Here is a 13,568-nt window from a genome sequence, read left to right as displayed (position 1 = left end):
TGGCTCACTTGGCTGAAGTAGAGGTCAGATTCCTACTGACTTGTTAACTAAGTCCACGAGAAAGTAGTGAAGGAAACCTGTTTCTTGTAACCAACCCATGTATAAGCATACCACACGTTTAAAATATCAACAGTACAGTTTTCTCAATAGGCACTGCAGATAAATACATCAATGAGTGGGTGGTGCAGGTGTTCCTCCAAAGCTGGCTTTTAGAGAAGGGAAGGCGTGTTAAGATATAGGAAAGTGGAAATAAGAATCAAGGGTCTGGCAAATCCGCTTTCATTTCTCTCCAGTGATCAATGCTCACTTGGATGTCAGGTAATCCAGGGGAATAAAATCTTAAGGTCAATGTTTTATTTGCAAAGGTGCTCTTCCATTTATTGCATCGTGCGTAATGACCAGGTAAAAATGGGTCTGCTTACTTCCAAACAAATGACATTAGAATTACCTGTGTAGACATTTTCTATCCTTTTAAATAAGTATTTTATAATGAGACAGACATCATTTCTAACAGAGATATCCCGAAAAAACTATTTCTCTGGAACATTGGAAGAATGAATTGAATCTAAAATATTCCATCAATAAAAGCTTCTCCCAGCATCACCTAAGAGTGCATATTTTGTTTTACTTTCCCTTCCACTAATATTTGTCAATATCACCTTGCTGTGAAAGTTGCTTCTTAGAATGACTTTGTTGTTATGGTTTTAGCTTTTTTGTTATTCAGTAGAAAGAGCTTTGTAGAATAGCTCACAGTGTCTTGCTTGCTTACATTTTCTATTTATAAGCATCTCTTCAAAGTGTTAAGGTAATCTAAAAAAGCTTCTGGCTACATATTTATAGAACTAGCCTACAGGTGACCAGACTACAAACTGATGTGTGTGTGTGTGTGCGTGTACTCTTTCTAGTTTCGGATGGAGGCCACACAAGTCCAGAGATGGCCCTCACCGTTCATTTACTTCGAATTGATCGGCACCCACCAGTGTTCCAGGTTACAGCTCCACTGCTTAAAGTCAGCCCAGGAGGCAGCACTTCTATAGGTAAGAACGGGGAACCTGAAAGAAACATGGCTTGGAAATGGAACCATATTTTAGTAACAGTCCCTGTATAAATCTCTTCATGGTTACCAAAAAGTAGTGACCTTCTCTTCCAGAAGTTGCAGGCATCTCATCCATAGCCATCCCTCTGCCCATTTCCATGCATATGGAAGCAGCATGGAGAGAAGGAAATAAACCCTTCAGAAGCCAATGCTCAGTGATGGAATACAACACAGAATTTATTTTCCAGTCTCTAGGAGTTTGATTTGTTGCCATCGCTGAAATATAAAGTAACACAGAGCAGAGAAGAGAAGAGAGGGAAGTGGTTTCAATGACTGCTCTTGTTTTCTCTTTAGAAAGTAAAGAGTAACAGTAGGAGTGACAAGTCACCATAACCTTCAGAAGCTGTGATGAGTTAGAGTTGGCCCAAGTGTTTTATATGTGATTTTGTTTACCTATTAGTATACTTACTTTTTAGAAGTTTATTCTTTTACCAAGAACATCTTAAGAGCGAATAGTGGGTATTGTGATTTTTGTAAGCTGTGCTCTACCCATCCTTATCCAGTTCCTACATGTGGGTATTGGCCTAAAATTACTTATCATCCAACCTATAAACAAGCCACAGATACAAAGATGACTGTCCCTTTTGCCCCACTGCTTCTCATGTCAGTGATGGCCAGAGCAGCCATTGTTAAAATAACTTGGCTCTTCTGTAGTTTCAGAGAAAGGAGAAGGGAAGAAATGATGAAAAGCAAACACAATTTCTTAGAGTATTTTCTGGAAGAAAACCTACCCGGTCGGTCAGGACTGACCTTTTCATGGGCTACCATTCCCTCATTTGTATGGAAGAAAAAAGGTATTCTGAATTCAGAACTACCTACTCATAAGTTAACTTTTGGAAGAACCTACTTGTAATTTGGGAACTGACTGTATTATCAAGTTTTCACTCTTTTTTGTGGTTGATTCAAATTAGACAGCACTTTCTTCTAACCATCAGATTACCCACAACATGGCTTCCAGCCTGGCCTGGGGCTTTACTGTACCCAGAGTATACAGTTGTTAATGTACACATCTTCTCACCATGCTCTATTCTCCTGACTGTAGGACTTGAGTTGGTAGTAAGAGACACGGAGACAGTGCCTGAAGAACTCCTCTTTGAGCTCCGGAAACCTCCCCAGCATGGCGTGCTCCTTAAGTACACGGCTGGGTTCCCAGGGCCCGTGGCCTCAGGTAGCTGCTCACTCTGTCATTGGCCTGCTTGGATTTCTTTTTTTCTTTTAATGTTTTAATTTTATTGTAGTATAGCTGATTTGCAATGTTGTGTTAGTTTCAGGTGTACAGCAAAGTGATTCAGTTATACATATACATATGTTCGTTCTTTTTTAGAGTCTCTCCTCATATATGTTATCACAGAATATTGTTTTCGCATTGCACTCGGTTTTATGTCTCAGACAAGAAGTAAAGCAACATTGTGGGATAAACTATAAAGAGATACGTAGAAAGGAAAAACCTTTAGTCCATTGGCTGAAGTATCTGGGACTTCTCTCTCTGTACCACTACCCACACCCCAAAACTATGAAGCTATTTCCTCAAGTTGTAGGTAAAATTGGTTGATTTCTGAAACCTGGAGTAAATGCATTTAGAACGACCTTATGTGAATTGTCAGCTGCCACTTTCCCACGGTCTGTTCATGGAGATAAATTTGTCTTCCTTATTTTGGTATGTGAATCTGCACAATATTTTAAGCACTGTGACTCTGAGAGTGTAAACCACATGTTTCTTCACCCACTAAAAAAGGGTGGTAATGTGCCCAGCTTTCCAAAATAATACTTACTGCGCTTTCCCTGATTATAAAGAATAATACGTGCTGATTGTTTAGGAAGTACAGAATAGTGCAAAGAACACAACTAAATCTAATTTTTAATAGTCGGCTCTCATATATTGAAGTGAATATTATCCCTTTCAAAGTTGTCACCTTGGGATGCTGTATACTTATTCTGACAATCTGTACTTTCTGAAAACCTTTATATAATTCCTAATAGGCATCTAGTAATGCGTTCTTCTGAATATCTCTTCAGAGAGAAGGTGTCAAATCTTTGACCTTGAAGGTACATTGAATTTGTAAGAGCAACAAACAGGCACTTAGGAGTCACAAAGGCAGGTTTTTAAAAAACTTACTGAACAAAAGAAGTATCATTAAGATAGATTTCTGACTTAAAAGCTTTTGCACAGCAAAGGAAACCATAAACAAGATGAAAGGACAACCCTCAGAATGGGAGAAAATATTGGCAAATGAAGCAACTGACAAAGGATTAATCTCCAAAATTTACAAGCAGCTCATGCAGCTCAATATCAAAAAAACAAACAACCCAATCCAAAAATGGGCAGAAGACCTAAATAGACATTTCTCCAAAGAAGATATACAGACTGCCAACAAACACATGAAAGAATGCTCAACATCATTAATCATTAGAGAAATGCAAATCAAAACTACAATGAGATATCATCTCACACCAGTCAGAATGGCCATAATCAAAAAGACTACAAACAATAAATGCTGGAGAGGGTGTGGAGAAAAGAGAACCCTCTTGCACTGTTGGTGGGAATGTAAATTGATACAGCCACTATGGAGAACAGAATGGAGGTTCCTTAGAAAACTAAAAATAGGACTACCATATGACCCAGCAATCCCAGTATTGGGCATATACCCTGAGAAAACCATAATTCAAAAAGCGTCATGTACCACAATGTTCATTGGAGCTCTGTTTACAATAAATAGCCAGGACATGGAAGCAACCTAAGTGTCCATCAACAGATGAATGGAGAAAGAAGGTGTGGCACATATATACAATGGAATATCACTCAGCCATAAAAAGAAACAAAATTGAGTTATTTGTAGTGAGGTGGATGGACCTAGAGCCTGTCATACAGAGTGAAGTAAGTCAGAAAGAGAAAAACAAATACCATATGCTAACACATATATATGGAATCTAAAAAAAAAAAAAAATGGTTAGAACCTAGGGGCAGGACAGAAATAAAGACACAGACATAGAGAATGGTCTTGAGGACACGGGGAGGGGGAAGGGTAAGCTGGGATGAAGTGAGAGAGTGGCCTGGACATATATACACTACCAAATGTAAAATAGATAGCTAGTGGGAAGCAGCTGCATAGCACAGGGAGATCAGCTCAGTGCTTTGTGACCACCTAGAGGGGTGGGAGGGTGGGAGGGAGGGAGACGCAAGAGGGAGGAGATATGGGATATATGTATATGTATAGCTGATTCACTTCGTTATAAAGCAGAAACTAACACACCATTGTAAAGCAATTATACTCCAATAAAGATGTTAAAAAAAAAAAAAAGAGATAAATTTCTGGCATCCTAAGGGAACTACGTTAGGAGCATAACAGTCATAGCCCAGTTTCTTTACCATTATATTTAACCTATATTTGTGTAATTAATATTTGAGTTCTAAAGATGTTTGTAAATTATTAGTTTTATTACTTTTTTTAGGCACATTACCACTAGTAAATCACATTAACACAATGTTGAAAGAGAAGGCTTAGAAGATGAATACAAAGAATAAATAAATTATTTTGTTTCATTATATAACATCAATTATGGCAGTCAATAATATATGAAGAAATAGAATTGAATAAAACATCCAAGAAGACCAGTTCCTCAGTTGTGCTTGTGGAATCATTGGGACCCATGGCACTAAGTAGAATTTCTCATAAAAAGGGTTCTATGACCAAACAATTTTGATAAACTTTAAGGTTGAATATTGGAGATTCTAGAATTCTAATGAATCCTGCTGTTTAAAAATTTTTTATTTTAAATTTTGTTTAAACCTGTTTTCCTTAAACATTTATGACCTTGACATTTTTTTTCACACCACGCCTATCAGATCTATCACAAGTTAGTACTCTAGACTTACACAGTTTAGGTTTCTAACTTTAAATATATTTTTCAATTTCTAAGTGTTTTTTAATTTAAAAGAACCTTATGTTCTTAATTAGAACAAAGATCTCTTACAGGTTTGTCTAGCATAATTTACCTTCTTAACTTTTTCAGTAAATCTTCAGTATCAAGATTAGATTCTAGGAGGGCTATCATAACGAACAGAAGCATGTTCTTTATTCTCTAGAACGAAGAGTGATGAGTGAAGCTTAGAGGCAGATTTTGGCTCAACATGATTAAAAACTTAAAAGAATTTTACAGCTATCGTCAGTGGAAGTAACTCCCTTGTAAAACAGTGAGGCTTCCACCTTGAGCCGTGTTGAAGGACAGGCTAAATAACCCTTTTGCAAGGGTAGTATAAAGGGACTCTTATATTGGGTGGGTGGTTGGACTAATTAGCTTACAACTCATAGAGTTTATGATACTATATGTACTTTGAAATCCTGAGAACAAAGGTGTTATGGAAATGAAAAGCGTTATTCCCATAGTAATTGGTTTTTTTGCAATTTGTTTTATTCTTGAAAGGTGACACTTTCACATATGAGGATGTAGAGGAAAATGTTCTGCAGTATCTACACGATGGATCCTCTGCCCGGGAGGACAGCATGGAGATCTCAGTTACAGATGGCATCTCAGCAGCAACAGTGGAAGTGAGGGTGGAGGTGTCACTGTCCGAGGCCCGGGGGCCTCAGCTGGCTGCTGGCGCCTCTCTGAGCATCACCGTTGCCAGTAAAAGCACAGCTATAATCACTAGGTCACATCTTGCTTACGTTGTAAGTTCTTCTGTTTGTCTTTTTGTCCACTGCACCCTCTGACTAGGCAGACTAGAAAGGGATGCCATGGCTGAATATTTGGGCCATCAGGCATATGGCCATAAAAGAACCTTCTTCTCCCCTTGCCTATCATTTTACTCTTAGGAATAGTTACACTCTTTATTGCAGCTGCTCCCACTGTCTCCCAAGCAGACAAGTGAATGAGCAGAACATTGATGAAATCCCTATTTGTAGGGATGGGTGATTGTCACCTGGAAATAGTGCCAGTGTCAAAAAGCCCAAGTCCCCATATTTTAAGCTCCATTGATAATATTTCAAATGGGAATTTTAGGAGAAGAGCGTTTTAGAAGAACTTACCTGGCCAGTGACTAATAAGTAATGGTATTTCAGGGCCCACTTTTCTGAGAGAAAACTGCTTTTCACCAGCGTCTGTCTCAGGTCCCGCTCTGGACAGAATGCTGGCATGCTCCTGTGGCAGGATTACTGACTCATCCTCCATCCAGTGCCCCAAGAGAAGCAGTGTGGTTCGGGGACTACGGGTAGATTCAGGAACTCTGTTGTTGTTTTTTCCACCAATCTGACCTTAATTTGATAAGCGATCCTGGCTAAATTAAACTCATCCTCTGTCCTTGACTTTACCTCTGGAGCTAAGGATAATGAAGATAATTAATTTTATTTTTCATTTAAGTATGTTGTAAACAGATGTGAACTCTCCATGTAAAAATAATAATGAGTAGTTTTGACAAATATGCTGAAAATAAGAATAATTGAATGGTAATCATTCTTAGTACTGAATTTTTCCTTTGCTAATCTTAAAATTTCCACCAATAATCTGGCCTTTTTAAAAAAAAAAACACTATATAGTTTTAAGTAATCCTTTTCTGAGCTGAATAGTCTGGCTGTAAAATCTAGTCCTGAATAGTAGCATTAAGATAAAGCATTGGCCTGGGAACAATTGCTTCAATTGCTTTTGCACAGATTTTCCCCTAAAATTGTCTTTTTTTAAATTATGGGAAACTGCGTTCCACCCTGATTCTTCTCATGGGTCTAGTATAGTTTCAGAACACCTTTGATTTTGTTTTTTAATTGACGGGTGATTCTTACCATAGGTTATGGTCTTTTGAATCTTATGAAACACGAATTCATAAAAATGTATGTATACAGATTTAATCAGTAGATCACCAAGGCTTGAAAAATGTTTGACAGACCAAAATAGGATTCCAGGAGCAGTTCCTTCCCATCAACTGCATATTATAAGCTGCAGTTGAAAATGCAAGCCCATTGGCAACTGAACGTGTATTTTCAGAAATTGATTGAATGTGAATTTACCCACTAGAGCGGAAAGACTCCAAAAGAATTATCCTAGCTCACTGAAAGCATAGCATATTTTAAAGACTTAGCTAAGTTATACACTAACTTTCTCTGAGGGTTGTAGAAGAGTTTTGTACTTAATGTCATGGGGAAGATTTTTCTAGACATGCATAGTTAGTGAGTTTGCTGTGAACATCCAGAGAAGTTGGAAAAGCCACCTGAAACCCTGGTCATAAATGGAGCAGAATATGAAAACATAGGAACAGGTAAGCCTGTTCTTAATTAGAGTATCATGAACTGCAAGAGGGTTAAGTGATGTCGGGAGAGGCAAAAGGCAAAAGTGGGATTCTGTGTATTTGCTTCTTAATGGTGGTTTCCTATACACAATTTGTTATGTACTGCAAGAAAACAAGTAAGGAAGGGGTGGTATGGCTTTTATCGTTAGAATGAATGGGTTCTAATCTAAGCTCATCAGTTTTACTAGCATAATAACCCTTGACAAGTCACTAAACTCCCTAGGGCTCAGTTTTCTCATTTGTAATATGGAGAGGACAATATAAGATTAATCTTAAATAGCTAATAGATTTCTATGCACCAGCCAAAAATACACTAATTCAAAATAAGATACCATCTATAATAATATTACTTAACGCATATTAGGTATAAATGTAACAAAATTGATGCTATGACTGACTATAAAGAAAATTTAAAGGAGTCTCTTGACAAAGTTTTAGAAATAAAAGAATTTACCAGGGGGCCAGATAGAAGGTCAACAGAACGATAGCATTTCTATTCATAAGCAAAAATAGCCAGTAAACGTAACTAAAAAGATGATACCACTTATAATAGCATCACAAAAATTATATTCTTTGGACTAAATCTAACCAAAAAAAAGACAATACTTCTACAGGGAAAATTGTAATACTTAATTGGCAGACGTTTTAAAAGCACTAAATAAATGACAAGATATGCCATATTCATGAATAGGAAGATTTAGTATCCAAGAGATAGCAATTCTCCCACAAGTGATCTTTCCATCCAATTGAGTTCCAATCAAAAGCCCGGTGGACTTTTTATGATCTTGATACGCTGATTCTACAATATATAAGGAACAACAAAGGGCCAAAATTCTGAAAAAGAAAGACAGGAGGGCAGGGGCTTGCCCTGGCAGGTATCAGGATTCATTATAAACCTGCACTATTTAAAACAGCATACACTGGTATATACTAGAGAGTCCAGAAACAGACCCACACTTGGGACTGTAATATAAAACAGCTATAGCAAGCCAGATCAGTGGAAACAGGAGAAACTATTTAAAACATGAATCTGCACAAAATTACTACTCATATGTAAAAAAAAAGACTGCTGCTATCTCATACCCTACACAGATATTAACTGTAGCAAATCAAGTACTTAAGTGTCATAAGTAAAAGTGTACAATTCTTTATAGGATATAGGCGAATATTTTCATGATATTGGGAAAAGGAAGAATTTCTTAAACTAAAACAAAAAGTGCTAACTATAAAGAAAAAATGGATAAATTTGACTATATTAAAATTAAATTTATGTTCTCCCAAACACACCATAAATACAAAAAGCACACAAGTTACAAATTGGAAAAAGATAATTTACAAGACATATAACCAAAAATAACAAAGAAAATATAAAGAACGTCTGCAAATCAAGAAGAAAAAGATAATCCATTTGAAAAATGAACAGAAGACATCAGCAGGAATTTCAGAAGAGGAACCCATAGGGCCAATAAACATAAGGAGAGACATTCACCTTTTTAGACACCAGGGAAAGCAAATTAAGACTATATACTATTTAATACCAATTCAATTGGCAAAAATTTTAAAGTATGAAAATACCAAATGTTGGAGAGGAAATAGATCTACAGGAGGTTCTTTGCTAATGGAACTGTAAATTGGAACAACCACTCTGGGAAGGAATTTGGCCTTGTCTTGTGAGGATGAATGTTCATATACCCTAATTGTTCCTCTCCTAGATTCCTATTCAAGAGGCACTTTCATAGGTACACAAGATATGCACAAGAATATATACAAGAATGTTTATAGCAATACTATTTGTAACAGTAGTCTATTTGTAATAGCAAAAATATTGAAATAAACCAAATGTCCATCAGCATCAACAGGATATCTTGTGGTGTACTTACTCTATGGAATATTAGAGAACACTCAAAACACATGAACTATAGCTGCACAGAACAACATTAATGGACCTTAGCAGTCTGCTACTGAGTAAAAAGAAAAATAAATTCCACAAGAGGAGTGTCTAACTCCCTTTTCTTAAGCTAAAAAAAAACTGAAGCTACTTTATAATACTATATCACACTATTCAAAGAAATAAGAAACAAGATCCAGGGTGATGGTAGTCCCAGGGACAGGATAAAAGAGGAGCTCATACATAAATGTTAATCATCAAAGTTCTAGTCCTTTGTTGAATGTTGGGTCAATAGATGTATAAATAATAAAAAGAAAATTAAAAAGGGAATGAATACAAAATGGGTGAGAAGGGCTTCGAGTAGAAAAATTACATAAGAACAAAGTCTATATTCTTATGAATTTTTCACCCACGGTATCTTGGACATCCCAAAATAGTAATTTTCTTTAAATTATGACAGCATTTTCAGAAAAAAAAAGAAATCCAACTGATTTCACACTGTTTCAAACCCAACAGTCATTTGAGATTTGAAAAATTATAAGTTGTGTTGTGCCTGACATGAAATTTGCATTTCTTTGCCAAATTTACCAATGTGGAATTTAGAAGCTGTTCATTCTAATCAAGAGCCAGGAGCTCTGTCCTTGTAGTTTATCATGATCTCAGAAGATAATACCTTAGAACTCTTGGCTGTCTTCTAAAAATTCCCTCTCAGAGGACACTCACAGTAATATTAGGAAGTAGTTTTTTGGAAGCCTGCCTATTGTATTTGATAACTCATGTAGAAAAATAGAGAAACTTTTAAAGTATAAATTTAGGGGAAATTTTCTGAAGTTTTGCAGCTTCGATGAATTTGAGATTCCTTCCATGCTGTTATCAAGTGATGTGAAGAAATATGGAAAATTCTATGATCTTGCACTGAGGCTCTGAACTGTCAACTTACAAAGGTCTCTGGGGATAGAAATGAGAGCTGACTAAAACCTGCTGCCCCAGATCCCCAGGCAGCCGTGGTCATATTCCTGATCTCGTACCTCAACTAACTGTACAACATAGCCATGCAAATTTGCACGTGAAAATACATTTGGCTATGCAATATTTGTTTTCATTGTTGCTGTGGTAAAGTGTCAAGTACCCTCATGTTCACAGCCAGCTGCTCTAAAAGATGAATGACTCAGGGAATCTTTCCAAGAAGTTGTTGCCTCCCTCCTAGATATTTCCAAAAATATCCCTGAAGAAAGAAGAAATTGTTCATTAAGACATTCAATTATTGTCCATGTAGCAACACAGAAAGCCAATTTTATTTCTCAATAAACATTGCAGAGGAAAGGGAAATAAATGGTCTTTGTTAATATTGGGCATCTTGGGGGTTGAACATCCATAGGTTCGGTCCAGGTAGAATGAAATCCATAATTTCCTAAATTCTTTTGTTAAACTAAAATTTTTATCATGTTAAATATTACTTAAAGTGAGTCCTTGGCTAAGCTAAATACCTTCCATTCTTTGTTTCACAGAATTTTAAAATTGTTATCATATGTTATAGTGGAATTTTACCTGTTTCTAAAAAGCAAACTATTCTTAGAAACTCTAGAAGAATCCTACAACTGTGTTTCTAGAAGGATGACATATTTCTGACTGTGTTTTGCATTTCACTAGATGCTTGTAATAAAAACAAAACCTTGTGTGGCTCTTATAGTAACCATAGGGCATCTCTTTGTTTTACGCCCTATACCTAAAGTGCATGTCCCGCTATTATCTTGAGCTACTCTTCAAAGAAGACATTATCAAAAAGACATTTTAGGAGGAATAAATACTGGGATTTTCACGCAGTTTAGATGGTGTTGCTTTATCACAAAGGGAAAGAGATTTTTCCATTTAGTAGAGAAGGGAGCACCCGAGATCTTTACTGGAAATATTGATTCCTGCAAACGTGCATTCATGTCTTGCCTCATATTTGCCTAATTAGGATGATTCTTCCCCCGACCCAGAGATCTGGATTCAGTTAAGTTCTCTGCCCGTGTATGGTGCTCTCTTAAGAACCTCAGGACCTGAGGTAGAAGAACTCTCAGAGGTTTCCAATTTCACAATGGAAGACATCAACAACAAGAAAATTAGGTATATAACCACCTGGTGTTACGTGACAGAATTTTTTTAAATTGTATTAAAATATGTAAGCAACTAACCAGTAGCTCCCCTGAAAGATTATGTTACTTCTGGCCCCATTGTTAAACAAAGATTTAGTCATCTTACTTGACCTGTTGGTGTAGTACGTTCATTCTGTTCTTCTGCTGGCCTTTGTAGGTACTCAGCTGCATTTGAGACCGGTGGTCATCTGGTTACTGACAGCTTCCACTTCTCTGTCTCTGATTTGGACCACAACCGCCTGGACAATCAGAGGTTTACCATCGTGATCACTCCCGTCAAGGATCCACCCCAAGTCATTGCTTTCGCTGACCTTATCACCGTAAGCAGTTCAGATCAATGAACTGTGGGTGCTGTAGAGAGCAGGAGTCTGTGGCAGTGTGAACGAAGGATTTCTACCTAAATTGGCTGTCAAGTCCTTCCCCTCAAATATCTAGGCAATAGTATAAAGATACGTATGGCTTTCAAGCATCAGTTTTTCAAAAAGTATGAAGATAATTACATGCAGAAGATCAAATCATTATATCCACATTATTTAATTAGTCAACAAGTATTTCTGTGCCAGACATAAATCTAGATGTGTACAGTATTTTGTATACTATGCTAGATGTATATAGCAGTAGGAGTAGGAATGTATCTTTGAGGAGTTTATAGTCTAATGTTTGCAGCAACTAAAACTTAGGGATATGGACAGTATCCCCAGGTCCCTTTTTTTTTTTTTTAATTTATTTATTTTTGGCTGCGTTGGGTCTTCCTTGCTGCGTGTGGGCTTTCTCTAGTTGTGGCGAGTAGGGGCTACTCTTCGTTGCGGTGTGCAGGCTTCTCATTGCAGCGGCTTCTCTTGTTGCAGAGCATGAGGTCTAGGTGAGCAGGCTCAGTTGTTGTGGCAGGCTCAGCGGCCATGGCTCACGGGCCCAGCCGCTCCGCGGCATGTGGGATCTTCCCGGACCGGGGCACGAACCCGCGTCCCCTGCATCAGCAGGCGGACTCTCAACGACTGCACCACCAGGGAAGCCCGGCAGTCGGATTCTTAACCACTGTGCCGCCAGGGAAGCTTCCCAGGTCCCATCTTAAATGGAGTTGATACTTATCGCTGTAAACGATATTGACAGCTCCTTGGCGTTGGGAGGTGAAATATAATGTACCTCGATCATGAAGTTACCTAGACCTGAATTCAAGTGCCAGTTCTGTTACTAGCTGACTGACCTTGGACCAATTATATAATCTTTCTTAGCCTCAGTTTCCTCGTTTTTTTAAAAATTTATTTTATTTATATTTATTTTTGGTTGCATTGGGTCTTCGTTGCTGCACGCGGGCTTTCTCTAGTTGCGGCGAGTGGGGCTACTCTTTGTTGCGGTGCGCGGGCTTCTCATTGCGGTGGCTTCTCATGTTGCGGAGCTCGGGCTCTAGGCGCACGGGCTTCAGTAGTTGTGGTGCGTGGGCTTAGTTGCTCCGCAGCACGTGGGATCTTCCCAGACCAGGGATCGAACTCGCATCCCCTGCGTTGGCAGGCAGATTCTTAACCACTGTACCACCAGGGAAGTCCCAATTTCCTCATTTTTAAAGTGTTACTATTCCTGTTACATAAAGGATTACTCTGATGATTAATAAAGTAGCACTAAAAAACCCCAGTAGAGTACTGGCTCATGGTAGGGATTCCATAAAAGTTAATTCACTTCCCTTGTTCTGCTCTACATACATACCATAATGCCAAAAACTCAGGATTCCTGGTTTTGTTGAACAACTAAAAATTCATAAAACTGAGTTGTTTCTAAATGGTTCTGATATTCCACCCTTCTTTTTTTTTCATGTCCACACTTCGGGGCAATCGTTTGGACCTTCCCCATTCCCAGAGTCAGGGTGACCTTCCACTTTGTAACTTGTAGATCTTCCTGTATTTAGCCAATAGCTATTCAGAAGTAAACGGCTTCATATCCAGCAGGCTAGCAAAAAACACTAGGGTCAGGTTGCAAAGTAAGCATACAAAACAGGGCCCTAAAGGAAAAAGGTAGCTGGAGCAACTGCTTTTACTCATAACCGATTTATTTTCCTCCTTGACAGTAAGATAAGCACTAGCCTTCAGGTATGGTGAGCCCTTTCTTCCTGCACACCTATAAACATACACTATCATGGGATAAATGGGACTTCCTGCTGGGAACTCCTACTATAGG

General features: G+C 38.0%; 1 protein-coding gene across 1 annotated transcript in view; it reads left to right on the top strand.

Annotated features, from left to right (window-relative positions):
- FRAS1 (Fraser extracellular matrix complex subunit 1) overlaps positions 1 to 13,568 on the top strand; it is a 463,438-nt gene that overhangs the window by 353,825 nt on the left and 96,045 nt on the right. The window contains exons 36-40 of the mRNA XM_029235334.1: positions 906 to 1,037; positions 2,139 to 2,264; positions 5,519 to 5,766; positions 11,222 to 11,370; positions 11,557 to 11,719. Coding sequence (XP_029091167.1) covers positions 906 to 1,037; positions 2,139 to 2,264; positions 5,519 to 5,766; positions 11,222 to 11,370; positions 11,557 to 11,719 — 818 coding nt within the window. The remainder of the gene's footprint in view (positions 1 to 905; positions 1,038 to 2,138; positions 2,265 to 5,518; positions 5,767 to 11,221; positions 11,371 to 11,556; positions 11,720 to 13,568) is intronic.

The sequence above is a fragment of the Monodon monoceros genome, unplaced genomic scaffold, assembly GCF_005190385.1.
Source record: "Monodon monoceros isolate NGI ecotype Baffin Bay Population unplaced genomic scaffold, NGI_Narwhal_1 Super_Scaffold_20, whole genome shotgun sequence".
Lineage (NCBI taxonomy): Eukaryota > Metazoa > Chordata > Mammalia > Artiodactyla > Monodontidae > Monodon > Monodon monoceros.
The sequence above is the reverse complement of the archived record's forward strand: the minus strand, read 5'-3'. Positions and strand labels throughout refer to the sequence as shown.